Source organism: Silene latifolia, chromosome 11, assembly GCF_048544455.1.
Source record: "Silene latifolia isolate original U9 population chromosome 11, ASM4854445v1, whole genome shotgun sequence".
NCBI classification, from domain to species: domain Eukaryota; kingdom Viridiplantae; phylum Streptophyta; class Magnoliopsida; order Caryophyllales; family Caryophyllaceae; genus Silene; species Silene latifolia.
In genome coordinates, this window is record NC_133536.1 from 80,196,815 (window position 1) to 80,216,455 (window position 19,641).

The window sequence follows — 19,641 nt, forward strand, 5'->3', positions numbered from 1 at the left end:
CAATCTGAGCAAGCTCTTAATTTTTTCTTGGAAATTCTTAAAGCTCAAAATTGGGTTGGTATGTTTTCTGTTTATTCTGTGGTTTTTATTCCCGAAATTATTCAATTCTACCAGTCTTTTACTGTTCATCCCTCTGGTGAATTTTTGACCGCGGTGGTAAATGGGAAATCGTTTATGGTCAGTACTGATGAGGTTGCCCGAATGTTCCGTATTCCAAATACGGGTCTTGAGCTGTCTGATTCAAATGGGTGGCCTCCTATAGACGGTCTTGGTTCTCTGGCTGTCTTACGATATTTTGACCCGTCTGCTACTACAGAAACCCGTATTCCTCCTAGTCGTTTGGATGGACCACATCAGTTCTTGTTTAATTGCATTCGTCGTACTATCTTACCCCGCACACATTCTCGCGGTTATTACTCTATCCCCGATCTGTTGGTTCTGTTTTGCTTAATGACGGGGCGGCATGTGGACTTGGCTTCTCTCATGTTCTTCCACATAAAGGAAGTTGCGGCCGAGGTACAGACAGGTGTGATTGCTGTCACTAAGAAGAAGTCGAGGAAGGTGACTCAAACTAAAAGAGAGCTCCCGTATGGTATGTGGTTGTCTCACATCATGTGGCAGAAGAAAGTATTGCCTTCTGATGGATATTGTGTTTCTATGAAGGATTGTATGACGGATGGGTTGCTGGGTCAAATGCATCTTCGCATTGTTGATGATAAGTTGGTTGGGTTGAGTGGAGATGGCTATGTAGGGGCGGATTGCAGTGCTAGTACCATTCGTGGTATCTCGTCTCAGTTGAGGGCTCTTCATGACATCTTGGCTGGTCGCTTGGGGACAATTGCAACTGACGTCGAGCTTATCAAATCTGCCCTTACCCCAATCCTTGCCTTACCTGACCTTCTTGAGCGTCTTATAGCTCGTCTACCCCCTCCACCTTGATGTGTCCTGACCTCACCCTTTTATTTTGCTTATGCTTTCTTATGCTAAGACTGTATGTTTAATACTCTGTCTCATGGTCGGTACTAGCTACGATGATGTCTATTTTGACTGTGTCCGGTAGTTGCATTGAGGCCTCCTTGACTGTGGTACTCTGCGCTAACATTTTTTGATCGTTCCTCTCCTTTTGATGATGTCAAGAGGGGGAAAGATTTAGGACTTCTAGTACTTAGTAGCTATCTGGATTTAGACTTTTGATTGTGACGATCTTTCTCACTGTGTTCTCATGAACTTTGGTTTAGTTATTTTACTGATCGTGTTGTTTCCTATTTCTATTGTTATTGCTGTCTTGGATTTTCTTGAATATTTGCAGGAGTATTCCTTTATTGAGGGGGAACTTTTTTAGGGACTTGCCATCATCAAAGGGGGAATTTGTTGCACCTATTTTATTGATAATGACAAGTCCTTCATTTTTATATATCCTCTAAATTAATGGTGTGTGCTAGACGTGTGTATGACAGGTCCACAAGTAGATCGTATTTGCTCGGAAGAAAAGACGGACGATATTTGGATCATGTCTTGGATTGTGTCTAGAAATTTGTAAGAGTATAAAATGTGTGTTTACTCTTTTGTTCGGTCCAATAAATCACGGCTTATTATTTTGGACAAAATATTTTCAAGATAAGATGTTTTCCTTATAATTATTTTTGGTGGAAAAGTGTTCCGTGGGATCGTCTTTTGTTTGTTCAAAAATATCTTTTTGTTTTGAGGAGTTTGTGTTTGAAAAGGGAACTAAAAATATCATGGTCAAAGATTTTGTTAGTTGCTTAACTACAAAGATTTAATTAGGTCAACTCCTTAGCAATTATATAAGACGGAAATCATTTGTTAAATGTTAACCAAGAATTCACGTGAGCTTTGAGAGTAAAAATAAGTTTTCAAGTTTTCAGCAAAGTCAGTAGTGCTCGTTCTTGAAAAGCGTATTTTGCAAATTTGATTTGAACTGCCTCTTTATTTTTCTCTTCTGAGTTTTGCAGAATATTTACTAAGCCGTGTTTTATAAGATCGTTCTTGAGTACACAAATTCTTATACTCATAAGAATATTTTGTCTCCATTGTTCTAATTCATTGAACCATATAAGGAGACAATTTATGTTATAATTTTCTCTTTTGTGAGTGAGCGTTTATTGGGGTACGGGGTTGTACTCGAGTCGCACGATCGGGGTTGATCGTGGGGGTTTTCTTTGTAATCGAGTTTGGTTATAAAGGAAATAATAATAAGAGAGAGGGTGGACGTAGACCTTTAGAGAGTAGGTCGAACCACGTTAAAAATCGTGTGTCTCTTGCTTTCTTTTATTTCGTTTGCCTTTGATTTTATTTGTTTTTCATTTTTGATTCACGTATTCATTCAAACGAACAATACAACACAACTCTGATTATTTGAACAGTCACCGAGACTGTTCAATTGGCCTGTGTATTGTTTCAGACGACCTAGTGCTTTAATTTCGCTTTAATTTTTTAAAAGGGTACTTAATTCACCCCTTCCCCCTCTTAAGTACCGGATCGATAAACTCAACACACGTATTGCCACATATAGGTCAGGAGTTGGGTCAATTTGCTCCACCAAAGGTCACAAATTGACCTTTTCTCTCCAAAGGTCACCATAATTTTTTGGTTAATTGGTAATTAGTGTGACCAAGCAAGGTCAACCGGATCTGGGTAGGGTCCGATAGGATCCAGATCCATATCCGCCACACCAACGTTGGATCCATATCCGACCCATATCCGGCGGATCCAAATTTTCCAGATCCATATCCAGATCCATTTTCAAATAAGTGGATCCATATCCAACCCATATCCACGGGGTCCGAAAAATTAGGATCCATATCCTACATATCAGGGTCCGGATCCGCGGATCTGGATAGGGTCTAAGATCCGTTGCCAGCTCTAACTTACAACTTGTGTACTATGTTTGTGCAGTGTTAGTAGGGATGACAATGGACCGGATCTGGGTAGGGTCCGATAAGATCCAGATCCATATCCGCCACACCAACGTTGGATCCATATCCGACCCATATCCGGCGGATCCAAATTTTTCAGATCCATATCCAGATCCATTTTCAAATAAGTGGATCCATATCCAACCCATATCCACGAGGTCCGAAAAATTAGGATCCATATCCTACCCATCAGGGTCCGGATCCGCGGATCTGGATAGGGTCCAGGATCCGTTGCCATCTCTAGTCATAACCTAACAATTGACCTTATTTGGGGATGGTCTTAGGTAAAGGATTGGACTTACATAGCTTTATCTTGCTGTTAACAATATAAAATTATTGTTGTCGAATAACTCAAAATAAAAAATGTGCCAAATGACTCTAATTGCCGATAAAAATTGTCCATTATATATGCTTAATGTAAAAAAAAGGAGTGGTAGAAAGAGGGAAGTAGAAGGCACAGTCGCCCCTTGGAATGAAAAGTATATTTCACTGAAAATTTTGACATAATATAAATAGTACTGCTAGGTTTTAATCAAATCAGGATTTATATCCTCTTAATAAGAATTTGTACACCATGTTGAGGTTCAACAATCATTCTATAAGCAGGAGCGTGTCGATAATTAGGAGATAAAGAGAAACTAAATCTGGAGATTATAAGGCAAAGCAAGAGCTTCAACTGGACCATGGCGAAGTTTTTGCCTAAGCATAAGCGGGCACCAAGGCCGAAAGGGACATAGGCTTGGGGAACCTTGCAAGCATTTGTGACTCCGTTGGCAAACCTTTGTGGCTTGAATTCATTGGAGTCGGGGCCCCATATATCCGGGTCTCTATGCAATGTGGGGATCAAAGTCCATAGACACACTCCTTTTGGGACACCAATACTTCCTATTTGGAACTCTTCAAGGGCTTCCCTTGATATGAAAGCTGCTGGTGGGTACAATCTTAAGGTTTCTTGAATCACCATTGTCACCTATATCAAACATAAAATGCGACAGATGATCAATAATGTTGGTAAGATGGTCAAGTCAACAAATACTAACTAGATGCTGCTTGAAGAAGAAGAAGAAATAAAACTTACGGATTTCATCTTAAGCAGAGAATCGGCATCAGGAACAAAGTCATTATTATGTTGGCAAAGCTGAGTAACCTCATCCCTAATACGATGTTGCCATTCAGGATGTAAAGCTAATAGCATCAAGCACCAAGAGGCAGCCACAGCTGTGGATTCGTGGCCAGCGAAATAAATGTTTTTGCAGTTATCAACAATCAACTGTTTTGATGATTCTTTGTCTAAATCTTGACTGTTGATCGCGTCGTCCAAGATCCATTGCATTAGGTCTTTCTCAGGAGCGCTTTTCTTTGAGCATTCCTCAACTCTTTCTTCAACTGCTTCCCAAATTAGCGACTCTATCTCTTTTTCTAACGACTTTACCTCTTTCTGAGATTTGGTGTTTAGGAACCTGCTATTGCTTACATTTGGTCATATCATGCTCCCAACATTGTATCTTTGTAATGTAAAGAACACAAATAATCATATGATAATAATATAAAAAGGGAACTTACATAACAACCTGTTGAGTCGGTATTACGTTACTAGGAATGTAAATCATGGAATTTCAAGTGTCAATCGCACATTCGCACCATAAATTCTTCGAATGTTTTAAGTTTGTAGATAAAAATAAATTTAGACATCTCGATTTTGTTTTTTATATTTCCACCAAGTTTTAATGTAATTGTAATTCTTTCATATTTTACTAGAGGTTTTCGACCTAAAGGTATTGTTTGATTAGAAACAATATATATCGGAGTAAAAATGAAGAGTATACCCGATGGTGGGAAGCTTGAAGAGGAAATTTTGGTTGGAGATGAGTTTTTGGAGAGTCCTTAACTTCAAGAAAATCATCTTGCCTTTATAATAAGAGCTACCAAAGCAAGCCCTTGATATGACGTCAGCTGAAACTGTCCTCAAATCTTCGTCAACTCTTACCTCTGCTATTGGGCCTTCTTGGGCTTCTATACAAGATTCCCACTTGCCCAATAATGGTTGGGCTGCTTCCTTCATCAACTCCATCATCGCCTGTCCAATTGTGTTTTTACTTGTTATCCACTTTGTTTCAAAATCATTATTCTCCAAAAGGAGGTTTAGAGCATCCGCAAAGGTGGGGAGGTGTCTCCCCATATATCCTCTCTCTCCTCATATGAGGCTCCTCATTGTTGCACAAAGCTCCTCAACATTTGGGGTTCCACTGTTTTTAGAGGAGTTCCCCCAAAAAAAAAGTAAGGCAATTTGTGTTACTTTTGGGGGAGGTTCCCAAATTTTTGTGTGTGAATTGGGGAACCCCATTGTTGCATAGATGTAATTATGAAATGGGAAGGGTAAATGAAAAAGTTAGTGAAAAATGAGGTGGACGAATAAGAAAAGGAAAGAGAAAATATGGGGAGCCTCACCTTTGCGGATGCTCTTAGTGTACAATGAGACATGGTAGAATAGTTAAAAATAGACCTGACAAATAAATTAAGTCATCTTGTGTTTGCGTCTGTGTCAACTTTAAACGGATCGCCACTATTCTAATTTTAACCATACCCAATTACATAAACATGTTATTTTTCTCAACCCTATCCCAACCCATTAATTTTTCTATAACTCAACCCGACCTAACCCATTTATCTTTAAACAAGTCATTTTAAACTCCAGTTAACTCGTTTAACCTAATAAACTAATAAAATAAACTGAGCTTTCTAGCCGTATTATACAAAAAATAATGAATAAAAATGCTTATTTTTAAGTTGTTTGGTTGAATTATTAACTCAACCCAAATATTTTAAGACACTTTTAAATAAATGGGTTATTCACGCCGGGTTCGTGTTAAAAGAGCTCAGCCCTAACTCGACCATTTAAGTTTTTTGTCGTGTCCGTATCAATCCAATTACTTAAATGGGTCACAACGTGTTAACCCTAACCCCTTTCTCCTCATAATTCAATATCTTTCGTCCCATATATTTACTAAATGAATAGGCGAAACTCCAAATTTTCCCGCCTAAACATATTTTATAAAATAAAGATTAGTTATTTTTAGCATATTCTATAAGTATGGTGCACTATAATACACATAATCTTTCAGATTTATATATTTATGTCATGTAGTATTTTACATTCTATACAAAAAAATTATCTCCAATCTTTTTATGATATAAGGAATTCTTTTTTTTTTTTGTCTAAAGAATCATACGAAAAAATTTATTGATTTTCTATGATAAAAAGTTGCGGCTAAAAATATATTATCAATAAAATTTTATAAAATAACACCATTAATCTCTCGGTAATAGGAGAAACTTTCATTGAAATACTCATTTCATGATTAATACGATTTAGACTTTGATTTTTCAAATCAAAATATAACGATAAGAAACGTAAAAAAAAAAAAAAAGATTGGCTAATGTATATTTCATAAGTATAATATACTAAAAAAAGTAAAATTCTATATATATCGTACATACATTGCACCGGAGCTAAACTAGTTAACTATTAAGAAGTAAGAGCTAACTTAACCCATAAGTGCGACAAAACTAACTTAACTACTTTCATTATTTCAATTAATTGTTTATTTTTTTCCTTATATTTTTATTGAAGAGTGCTTTAATCAAAAGATAAATAAATAGTTGAGGTAAAGCAAATAGCTGATATAATATAATAGGTCTTGGTATAGACGGGTGGGGCGAATAGACGGGTAAAGACCTCTAATAAAATGGGTAGGGGGGACAAGGTGGGACACCCCCATGTGCTTCCCACTTTATGGCAAATGGGTATTTTGTGAAGGAAAATGGTATCCGTCTATACGTATAGACGGATAGTGTCCGTCTATAATGAGAATTTGTGGATATAATAATTGCTCAATGAGGAACAGTATATACATATGGAGAAGTTTGATAAGGAAAATTACCTTAACCTTATCCATGAAGAATTGGGCAGCAATGATTTTCCTTTGCTGAGCCCAAACGGTACCGTTAGACCTCAAGATACCATTGCCGAGCATAGGGGCAAGTGTCTTGGTGATATAAGAAGGCTTTCCCAAAACTAAAGTCATGCTCTGACTCATCTCTCTCACTAGCTCTGGATCATTCACATATAAATGTTGCCTGTTTCCCGTTGAATACGTGTATACTCGACCTGTGTGCCATTTAACCAATATTATTTTAATAATCAAAATATAATTTGAAACTCGTATTGACTAGAGTTACCAAATCTATAGTAACTTGTAACTGAAAAGACGCAACAACATTCACATCTGAAATTAGAAACAACGTACTCAAAATAATCTAACGCAAATTGCATCATGCGTCCGCGTCCCATGATTGAACGATGTTTCTACTAATAATTCTGCAAGCACATTATACATATAATGAAATCGTTCTATGATATACTCCCTCTGTCCCGGTCATTTGTTGTCCTTTTTCATATTTGGGTGTCTCAGTCATTTGTTGTCCTTTCTATTTTAAGAATGAACTTGATGAGCAATTTGATCATTCTCATTCAATTTGTTCCACTTGTCATTTAGTTATTGGCCTTTTCCTCATTCCTTGGACTTTGTGCCAAAACGAAAGGACAACAATTGACTGGGACGGAGGGAGTACAACTCAAACATCTTATATTTTAGATTTTACCTACTCCGTATTTGATTTAGTGATAGCAGTGACAATTATAGCCGACAATAATACAAATTGCTAACCTCTCACAGAAATGTATGAAGTTACATAATTATCCTAAGTTTTGGAGGGTCTATCAAGCATAATGAGATTTGAGAAGATGTTGCGACGACCAGAAAAAGAGGCAGATAGATACTTGGATGATGGAGGAAGATGGAGAAGGGTTAGAAAAATATGGAAGCAGTAAGAGGAGAGAAGGGGATTGAATGTATTTTTTTGTTTGTAAAAGTATTTGAAAAAGACTAAAAATTGGATGTTGGATGTCTGAAGATTGTACATCCAACAGATATAGTCTTGGGCGTGATTAGCCTTTTTTTTGGTCAAACGAATTTGATCCGAATCGAATCGAATTTATAGGATCTCGAATCGAATTGAACTAAACTTATAGGATCGAATCGAACTTATAGGATCGAATCGATCTCGAACTTATAGGATCTCGAATCGAACTTATAGGATCTCGAATCGAATCGAACTTATAGGATCGAATCGAATCGAACTTATAAGATCTCGAACTTTTCGAATCGAACTTATAGAGTTCTAACTTAACTTAATTTTATTTTATTTTATTTAACTTAACTATTATTATTATTATTATTATTATTATTATTATTATTATTATTATTATTATTATTATTATTATTATTACTATTACTACTTGCCAAGAGAGAACATTGATAAAAAAAAATTATAGTCTAAAACACAAGGTAAAATAATAACATTTTTCCGCTTTATATGCATTGATTTGTTCATATATTATACTACGATTACATTACGATAACAAATAAATCACATATTATATCTTTTTTCTAACCATTTATTTCCATATTATCATAATTCTCATCACTTTCATCTTCACTATCACTCTAAACAACGGATCCATTGCCTCGCCAAATATTTTTGACTATGTTGTTTCGTACCTAATACATGGCCTTATTCCGTTTTTTATCAAACATGCCCAAATCTATTGTGACGCTGAAACTATTAATGAGAGGAGTGATTTTTTTTAAATAATAATGTATGTATCGAATAATTAATGTTAAATGTTTTAGTATTGGTCTTTAAAAACAATACTCCGTATATAGCTTTTCTGAACTAAATTTATAGGATCAATTTTTTCGAATCAACTTATAGGATCTCGAATCAATCAATCGATAGGATAGGAATCGAATCAACTTATAGGATCTGAAATGAACTGAAATTAAGTGACTTTAAGTTCAAAAGAACAGGATCTAATAGGCTGATAACGACGTGCATAATCTGATAATGATGCTCATCAATACGCCCCACAAATGTTTTTTTTTTTTTTTGGTACAATAATACGCCCCATAAATGTGATAAGCAATAGTCATCACGTACTTATGAATGTCATGACGCTTTATTCGTTCTGTTTAGCCAAATTCGGAACTCATAAGTAAGTCGGTCATTATGGAATTGGTATTTAGTGTTTTGGTTTTTCTATAACGTTGCAGGCTACAATTTAATTAATGATCATGTACACACTCTATAAATATAGGATGAGATTTATTATATTTAGCACAACGTCCTTATTTTATTTTATTTTTTTATAATCTACACAAATTTTTTGTGCTTATATAGAACAAGAATTTGCACCCAAACAAAACCAAATGACGTCCTATCACTAGGAACACTGCCCATCAAATTGTAAGCTAGATGTGATTTGATTAGATTGATGTATCCATTTGTCATGTTTTCTGGTTCTGAACCATTTATTTTCTTTTATAATTGACAAATAATTATGCTATGATCGACTCTTTTCATAATGATAAAGAACGTGTATTTAAGAAATTGATAGTGTAATAGTAGAATTGTTTAGAAGATAACTTAAATAATCAACATATATTCTTCTGGAAAGAGAACAATGCCATTGTCCTCTACTAAATGATGAACAGAAATGATTGGTATGCATGTTGGAGTGCCGCACAATTCCACAGAAAACATACCAAATTTTTACTAAAGTGTGTGATTAAATATTTTCTGAAATTTAAGACAAATATGTATTACTTCCTCGATTCTTTAGAATTGTTCATTTAATTAAAATTTTTCTCACAAATATTAAAAAGTGGAGCAATTTTAAAAAAGCGGAGGTGGTAATAAACTTAAATTATGTCAATTTGAACTTGATCATCGTATATGGTCTTGCCATACAGGCAAAATATACAAGTATGTTAAACATTTTTGTGTTTTAGTTTCTCTATATCTCAATAATTTATTTCTCATTTTTAGTTTTTAAGATATATAACGTAAATAAATAATTGAGACAGAGAAAATAATGTTCCTTAACATATAAACCAAAGAAAAAAAGATAAATACGGAGTATTAAGTTAAAGATATGTATTTATTTTCATACGATCTCATCTTGTATGTATGTTTTAATTAAGTGATCTGGGTACATAAAAAAGAAATAAAAAATATGCAACATTTTAAAGGATTCGATTTCGTTCTTGTGAGTTAATGAACCATACTTTAATCAATAGTTTTTTTTTACCTATTTTCATTAGTTAATTAAATAATGTTTCTTTACTCTACTACTATACGGAGATTAAAACACACACAGCCGAAAGATAAGCAGAAGCATCTACCAACAATTATCTCTAACAAAGTAACAAAAAATTAAGAAAAAAAAAAGAGAAATTAATAAAGTGATATATACCAAATTCTTTCCTCCATTGCTCGAAGTAAGGAAAGAGTGAAGAAGTATAATCATGTCCCACAATTTCACCATTATTATTTGATGAATTTAAGGGAGTTTCCTTGGCCACCATTGCTCTAATCTTGTCCATCTTTGAGACATTCCCATATAGAAACGATGGTGATGGACCTTTAATACCTTGCTTTCTTAGTTTCCTCCTTTGCATTTCACATTTCACCCATAAGTTATTTTTGTACAACTCAATCACAAACTTCACCACCCCACATATTAACAATGATAATATTATCATTATGTAGAGATTTTCATTGCTCGCTTCCTCCATAGATTACACTCTCTTGTTTGCAATCGTCTACAATAGGTGGATAGCGGCAGGTAACACACAGAGCTTTAAAAGACAATATACAAATATTAATTTTTTACTATTTTTTTTTTGGCCTGGGATATTTAACAATGCATTGGATCGATGGTGTGAATGATATAATGTGATAGTGTGTCATGCATTCAGGGTTTTGTAATAAATGGAAAGGGCAAGTATTCAAGTAAGAAGGGAGGTGGGGTAGTAATAAGGTAGTAATGGTTGATGCGTTTGTGTGTTATTAAGGGTGACGCGCAATCTAACAAATAAGGGCGGGCTATCATGTGTGTCTTCTAAGATGCTATGCGAATGCGACAGTCACTTCATAGGTGTTCATTGAATGACACCTTCTTTGTATTTTATTACCTTAAAAGTAGTAGTCCCTCTGTCCCAGTCGGTAGTTATCACTTACGAAGTATAGTATCTTTTATACGTTTGTTGATGTTTATTTTATTTCGTGGATATTTTTAGTTAAGTAAGTGTAAAAAAATATAAAATATTGATATTTTTAATGTGCTTATTAAGATAGATCAAACAAGATCACTCATAACTATATTTTATGTTGTATATTGGAAATTATTTTATATACTTTTTTTCTTTACGAATATTGTTCAAAAAATAAATGATAAGAATAGATCAGGACGGAGGGAGTATAAAATTTTGCACATAATTAATGTTTATTTTTATTTGGAAAACATTAGTGTCCACCATGAATATATGGATTATATCTCTTTTTCTTAAAGTGGTTTTAGATTTAGAGTAGGAAGATATGTAGGCATACAACGACAAATTAGGAATGATAATCAAGTGGGATGGATGTATAAAAAAATATTCCCTTTTTTTCTTTTTTGTCATAATATATTTAACATTTATACCATTTTACATGCACACACCTAATATTATTTTACTAGCTACCCTTCCTTCACTTCTACCAGATCGTGATATATACCTTTGTCCATACCGGGGCAAGAATGCAAACAACAAAAAAAGCCTCTTTTTATAGTCATATTCACCAGTAACAATTAGTATGCTTCAATTGCCTCATTTGTGTGTAGTTATACATGTTCGAGTTGATACTGCTCTTTTTATCCTACATTTTGTAGGGTGGTGGACTCGAATATTAACAAAAAAGCAAAAGATATGTACATGGACTAAGTACTTGAAGAAAGGGTGCATAATCCTACTCTATCTGCAATGTAAACTCAGACACTTCTTAGAAGTTGATAAACTGCAAGTTCTCAGGATTTCAATAATGAACTTTACAGATTAGGGTAAATTAGCAAATGGACTCCTAAATTCATGAAATTTGGTGACAATTAACTTTGATATTTGAACTGAATACTGGTAAAATTTGAGGATTTTTAGATGACCATAATTATTTTTAAAAATTCACACAAGACAGACTATCTGGAAGACTGCGACTGGTTACTTGTGAGACTGTTTCCTGTAAATTGAAGTTAAGGATTGAGATATAATTATCAACTTAGTTTCTAAGCAAGCACAAGAAACCAGACTAATAATTTTGACAACTTAGATTGAATTAGTCAAGCAAGCATAGACCAATCCAACCAAGCTAACAGTAAAACTAAGACAAACCAAGCAAGCACAGGTTTGATTCAGTCTTATTACAGGTAATTAATCAACCCCTAAGCAAGTACAAGGAGTCACTAAGTGTAACACCCCCATATCCAGAGGAGCCTTAACTAGGCCTTCCTTAGCATATAAGGGCATTACCATCTCGGTTGCCCGAGGACAGTAATAATCAAATGTCGATGAAAGAACTATTATGTTATATTACAAGTGATTTAAAACCAACAAACATTATAAAAGATACAACTCAGTGGCTACTCGCTATTACTATCAAATCTCGTGAAGACTCATCCCTGCCCGGACTCCAGCTATCAACGAGATCAACACCTGCTAAGACAGACTGCTCACCATAAGGGATCACGGCAGACACATAAAACAACAAGACAACCACACAAGGTCAGTACTGTGATAAGACATGACAATACCATCAACATCTATCAATTCAACACAACACAGTCAGTCACACACACAATCACACCCACTCCAATCAATCTCCGTCACCGATCGTCCACCTTTGGACCACCCGCCAGTGGGGACCGCACTGCCGTTCCCACCTAAGCCCCGCTCATCATACCGAGTGATAACCCTGTCCCATTAATGTGCACATCCCCTCTCGTGGCGGGTTCCACGGAGGGCGAAACTAGGGCGTGAAGCCACTCCCGCAAGTGACTCCACTCAGCCGAGAACGCATCTCGAGAACCAGAGACAAACAATCACAAACCGCTGCAATACAACAACAACCAGCAACCGTATATACGCTGCCACACAAACACAACCACAATACAACAACAACGACACAACAACCGACACACTAGACCATCTACAGAAACTGAGTAGGCGAACCTACCTTTAAGCAACTGCAACCGATCCATGCCAACATACGACATATCCAGCAATCAAGCAATGCCTATAACCACAACACAATCATCTATTACTACCAAGCAAACCCTAACTGCAAAGACAAGGATACGGATGATGATGACGACATACCTACAAGGAGAAACCCGGCAAAAGACCGCTACCCGACTCAGGTTACGCTCTCCTAAGGCATGAGAACCTTCAAAGGCTTCCATGGAGGTTTTATGGTGAAGGGAAGAGAAAGAGGCGACTAAAGGATTGAATAAATGAGGCGGAAATGATTTGCGGATTTAACAAAACGCGATTAAAAACCCTCGCTGAAAACCCGATACTCGATCGAGTGTCCCACATACTCGATCGAGTGACACCCTACTCGATCGAGTATCCAAGCTACTCGATCGAGTAGCCTCTACTCTATCGAGTACCTCGCATAACTCACAACCCAAGGTGATCTGGCACGCACTTCTAAGGATTATACCGCTCCCAAGGTCAGTCAACGCTGGTCAAAGAGTCTCTAAAAGGGCGGGTATTACAGTCTTCCCCCCTTAAAAAGAACTTCGTCCCCGAAGTTCAACTCACCTATCAGAAAGCACAAGACACGGGAACACAACGACATCACTACTCTTTCGACACAGGTCACTACTCCCCGAAAATACCATTCCCCTATGTCATCGTCATCAACTGTCACTCTATATAGGTCGACTCTTACAAGATATTACTTGAAATTCTCAACACACTACGAGTTTACACTCTTCTTACTTAGCAACAACCAACAACGCGTAGCAACTACCATCAACGCGAAACATGTCACTTTAGCACCACTAAAGTACTCAACAATATAATTCTATACCCAACACACGGCCTCAAGACTATCTTTCTATTCGACTTCACTTCAACACATGAATTATTCAACGACTAAGGTAACCAGTTACAACTTCATACACGCAATGTGACCAAAGTAATAGAAAATTTTGTGAATAAACAACAAAACATTATAAACGGACAAAAACATAATTTCAAAATCAGCCTTTTTATTTTGCGACATTACTCTTCCCCTCTAAAAAGGAACTTCGTCCCCGAAGTTCACCACCAAATTACTACATATGTTACTTATTACTTGTATCGTGACATAAAACCAAACCATATTATTCATTATTGACATTACTCATATTACTCGTACAACCAGTCAATCATAAAGATATATACAACCATATTCGAACAACTAGTCACCGTCAAGCATGTATAAGCATATCATTTGAATTTGTATGTATATAGAATCCGGTGAAATACAACTTGTAGACAAAATGGATGTAAGACGAACGCAATAAGAATAATTACAACTTCACTATTCGTTGCAAATATGCCTTTAAAACCAAGCACGACCTCCAACAATTGAAATGAACGGTTCAAACATGTTACTACTCATTAATAACCATGTTAAACATCAAACATGTAATTATATAACCATTAAACAATTTTAATTTTTTGAAAAGTTCCTGTAATAGTGCTACTCGATCGAGTATGTAGTGGTACTCGATCGAGTGCCCGCTACTCTATCGAGTGTCTTGGCTACACGATCGCGTAGCCCTGAGATCAGAATGCCTCAATTCTGTCACACCTGCAGCTACTCGACCGAGTATGGGGTACTCTGTCGAGTACCTACAGGTCAAATACCTTGGAAAACCTGTCATAACCCACATGTATATATACATAATCGTCCCATAACTTGAGTCGGGATGACTTCCCGACTCACAAAATCCTGCAATCGAGTCAAGCTAGTAAATCCGGCCTTATGGCCAACCATACAAATCCGAAAATAAAAGTTCTAACAACCAACAACTACCATAATCTAACGACGACTACCATCAACCAAACACAAAGGTAAAGAATAGGAGTATCACTCCTCCTGCTGCTGCTGCTGCTGCTCCTCCTCCATCACCTCATCACCACCACCATCGCCTCCCGATGTGCCCGCTCCCGATGACCCAATACCCGCATCAACCCCCGCTCCAGCTCCAGGACTCACGTACCACGGGGTCAAGCCGCCAAAGGCAAAGGACTGAGGCGTCCCCCAAGCCGATCGATCCACCCCTAAGAGTGGAAAACCCACTATAGTCCCCAACTCCACTCCACCATACCGGATGCGGTCCCTCTGTCCCAATCCCCTGAGTGTACGCCATCTCGTGCATATTCCTGAGTGTCAAAGTAGATGACACTCTCTCTGCCAAGTAACTCGATCGCGTCTCCGGGGTGTCAAGGTAGGGGTTGTAACACCCCCATATCCAGAGGAGCCTTAACTAGGCCTTCCTTAGCATATAAGGGCGTTACCATCTCGGTTGCCTGAGGAAAGTAATTATCAAACGTCAATAAAAGAACTATTAAGTTATATTACAAGTGATTTAAACCAAAATACGATACAAAGGTACAACTCAAAGACTACTCGCTATGACCATCATATCTCGTGAAGACTCATCCCCGCCGGACTTGACTATCAACAACATCAACACCGCTAAGACCGATGCTCACCATAAGGGATCACGGCGGACACATAACAAACAAACAACCACACAAGGTCGATCGAGATAAGAAAAAAAACGGCAACTACAATTATCAATACAAACACTACTATCGGTCCCCAAACGCAACCACCATAATCCAACCAACTCATCCATCGATCGCCCACTTTGGACCGACCGCCAAAGTGGAGGACCGCACCATACCCACCAAATCCCCGCTCATCGTATCGAGCGATAACCCTGTCCATTAATGTGCACATCCCTTCTGTGGCGGGTTCCACAGAAGGCGAAACTAGGGCGTGAAGCCACTCCCGCAAGTGACCCCACTCAGCCGAGACCGCATCTCGAGAACCATCAACAACGATCACAACCACAATCACAACACAACACAATTACTATATCAAACAACCATAATACTACCATAACGACCGACACACTAGACCATCTACGTAAACCGAGTAGGCGAACCTACCTTTAAGCAACTGCAACCAATCCATGCCGACAAACAACATATCCGGCGAGCAAGCAAAGCCTATAACCACCATACAAATATCTATTACAACAAGCAACCCTAACTATAGGGAACAAAGGCACGGATGATGATTATGACATACTTACCAGGGAGAAAAGTCAGCAAGAGACCGCTACCCGACACAAGCGACGCCTTCCTAAGGTTCAAGGATCTTCAAAAGGCTTCCATGGAGGTTTTGAGGTGAAGGGAAGGGAAAAAGGGGGCGGCGAAGGATAGGAGGAAAGTGGCGGAAGTGATTTGCGGATTTAACAAAACGCGATATAAAACCCTCGCTGAAAACCTGGTACTCGATCGAGTACCCAACATACTCGATCGAGTAGCCCCCTACTCGATCGAGTAACCCAGCTACTCGATCGAGTAGCCTCTACTCTATCGAGTACCACTCTTAACACGCACCCCAAGATGGTTTTGGCATACTTTTCTAAGATTACTCCCGCTCCCAAGGGCAGTCAATGATGGTCAAAGGGTCCCTAAAAGGGCGGGTATTACAGTCTTCCCCCCTTAAAAAGAACTTCGTCCCCGAAGTTCACCTCACCTATCTCCCGCTCAAGATAAGAAGACAACACATCCCCACCCATCTTCCCGCTCAACCCATTACTCCCCGGAAATACCATTCCCCCCCCATGTCATCATCATCACCGTCTATACTTATATCTAATGACTTTTACTACTATCATGCAAGCACTATTACCGTTAACCGTTACTTTATATACATATAAACATCAAACTCGCAATGCGAATCACCACCCACGATCACCCGACATACAGTATCGACTATCAAACCATCGATCTAGAACATGTCTCATATCAACTATCATATGGTACAACCAATGCCACCATGTTACTTGGCAACGTGATTCGAATACGATTTATCACACTATAACTATTCTTCATGACCGTCTCTTGAAACATACAACCCCTTCACTTTAAATAACTAAAGTAATTCGTTATATTTCAGAAATTTTTGTAATTAACGCAAAACATGGTACCAACAACATTATAAACAAGCAAAGCATTATTCGAAAACGGCCTTTTTGTTTCGCGACATTACTCTTCCCTTCTAAAAAGGAACTTCGTCCCCGAAGTTCACCACCCAAATATCAACGCGTATTACTTATTATTTGTATCTTAACATTAAAGAAAACCATATTATTTGTTGTGGACATTACTCGCTAACTACATACTCGTTAAATTAGAAATCGTACCCAAGTCACCGGAATAACTAGTTACCGTTGACAACACACGTTAAAATGATATGCACAAATATAGGCGAAGTTACAACTCCGATAAATAGATCGTAATGAGGCGTATGCAATATTAAAGTAACAAGAAATTATTACCGCTTCACTAATTGTGACAAATACGCTTATAACACTTCAATCACGACTTGTAACATATGAAATTAACGGTTCAAAGGTGTTACTACGCACTCACAACCACTTTAAACATTAAACTCGCAATTATAAAACAATTGAACATTTTTAATTTTCGAAAACCCCCTGTAACAGTGCTACTCGATCGAGTATGTAGCGGTACTCGATCGAGTGCCATGCTACTCGATCGAGTGTCTTGGCTACTCGATCGAGTAGCCCGAGTTCAGAATGTTTTCTTTCTTCCTTTCCTGCAGCTACTCGATAGAGTGTGGGGTACTCTGTCGAGTACCTGCAGGCCAAGTACCTTACACAACCCGTTATAGACCAACATATATAAACATGACCTGTCATATAATTTGAGTCGGGGTGACGCCCGACTCTCAATCATCCTGCAAACGGTTAAAGTAGCTAATCCGGCCTTATGGCCTAACGATACAAGTTCATAAATAAAGTTTCAACTAAAACAACCGAAAATCTAACCACGCTACCAACAACAACTACTACTAACAATCATGAATGAAGATGGAAACAAGGAGTATCACTCCTCCTGCTGCTGCTGCTCAAACATCACCTCATCATCCCCACCACCCGAAGTACACCGTCACGACCCGATCCCCGCATCCACTCCCGCTCCCGCTCCCGGGCCCACGTACCATGGGGTCAAGCCACCGTAAGGGAAGGACTGAGGTGCCCCCACGTCGACTGATCCACCCCGTAGGAATGGAAAACCCCGGAGTAGTCCCCAACTCCACTCCACCAAACCGGGTGCGGTCCCTCGGTCCCTATCCCCTGAGCGTAGGCCATCTCGTGCATGTTCCGGAGTGTCAAGGTAGATGACACTCTCTCCGCTGTGTAATCGGATCGCGTCTCGGGGTGTCGAGGTAAGGGTAGCATGGGAAAGACTTCTTCTTTGTGGTGCTACCGGCCGTGGCCTAGTCTCCGAGGCCCTCTCCCTCACTCGGCGGGGTCCCCTCACCACTCTGGGTCTCTCTACCACCCGAACTCCCGCATTCTCGCCCTTCGTCGGCTCCGGCATCTCCTCAAGGATGGTGCTGTCGATGAGATAGGTCCGTAGGCGGCGGGGGGTCTGTCATCATCCTCCTCCTCCTCGTCATCGGAGTCCACCGTCACTACCGTCGGCTCCAAGGGCTCCGTGGGTGGGAGGTGCTCGGAGCGGAATCTTCATCCAACTCATCCCCCACACCCTCCACGCTAGGCTACCAGTCGCCCAAGGTCCTCAACCATTTCGGTCGAGATAGTATTCACGATCCATGGTAGGCCTTTGGGGTAGCTAGAGGCACGTACGCCGAAGAAGCCTCAAAGGAGGTTAGCTTTTCAGCTAACCGAGTGGCAATAGCACCACAACTCAGGTACCGGGAAGGGGAAGAAGCCATCAAGGCAAGGGCAAAGACAAACTATGGAAGGAGCATTAAAGACCACTTCCTGGCCCGCTCCGGGTTGAGGTACGACATCGAAGTAAGACCTCATGATTATTCAATTTTCGATATCCTTTCTGTCATAGAGGAGGTTCGAAAGGGAACGGAGAAAGACTCTCAAGGTAATATCTTTGAACGTCATTAATCAAAGCATGTTGCTCGAGGTGGGAGCTTGCTTCCCGGTCGTCAAGCAAAGCATTAGGCGAGACGCCGCACTCATTTGGAATATCGGTTATGGAATCCTTGGGAGGCTTGGCCAACCCAAGGTGAGAGGCAAACAAATCCATGGTCAACGAGTAAAACCGGTATTCATCAATCTAAACTCACAGTTTGACACTGGTCATAGTTAAAAGAGCTCATGAACTCCAAGGTAAGAAAAGGGTAAGTATGCTTCCTCAGCCTATACAAACCCGTAAAACCCAAGGTCTCGAATATGTGACGGACATCCGTCTCTATCTCCAACTCCTCTAACACAGTGGTGTCTATACACTTTGTAGGTCTCATTTTGCGTTTTTGTAAGGCTACAAAACGCTCCCTTTGCTTGAAGTCAACAAAAACAACCGTAGGGTATTCGGGAACTGCGGGTACCACAGTCCACTCCCCTCTCCCGTCTCAGGTGGGTTACCCCTCCCCCGCTTACTTTGGCGGAGTCCAAGGTTCAGTCTCGGCA

The 19,641-nt window shown here is 38.8% G+C and overlaps 1 protein-coding gene across 1 annotated transcript; it reads right to left on the reverse strand.

The window, feature by feature from the left end:
* Positions 1 to 3,384: 3,384 nt before the first annotated feature.
* Positions 3,385 to 10,993, reverse strand: LOC141611753 (cytochrome P450 714A1-like). Its single transcript, XM_074430368.1, has 5 exons — positions 10,312 to 10,993; positions 6,878 to 7,104; positions 4,763 to 5,013; positions 4,015 to 4,396; positions 3,385 to 3,906 (listed from the first exon to the last, which is right to left on the reverse strand). Exons 1-5 carry the CDS (start codon positions 10,631 to 10,633, stop codon positions 3,481 to 3,483), a joined length of 1,608 nt encoding a protein of 535 aa, XP_074286469.1. The 5' UTR covers positions 10,634 to 10,993; the 3' UTR covers positions 3,385 to 3,480.
* Positions 10,994 to 19,641: the final 8,648 nt, after the last annotated feature.

What these genes read in the sequence shown, in the direction of transcription:
- LOC141611753 (XM_074430368.1), bottom strand. Translation starts at nt 10,633, where the DNA reads ATGGAGGAAGCGAGCAATGAAAATCTCTACATAATGATAATATTATCA. An exon ending in TCTTCATGGATAAGGTTAAG is followed by an intron (nt 5,014 to 6,877) that starts GTAATTTTCCTT and finishes ACAATTGGACAG; the next exon opens with GCGATGATGGAGTTGATGAA. An exon ending in TTCAAGCTTCCCACCATCGG is followed by an intron (nt 4,397 to 4,762) that starts GTATACTCTTCA and finishes AAGCAATAGCAG; the next exon opens with GTTCCTAAACACCAAATCTC.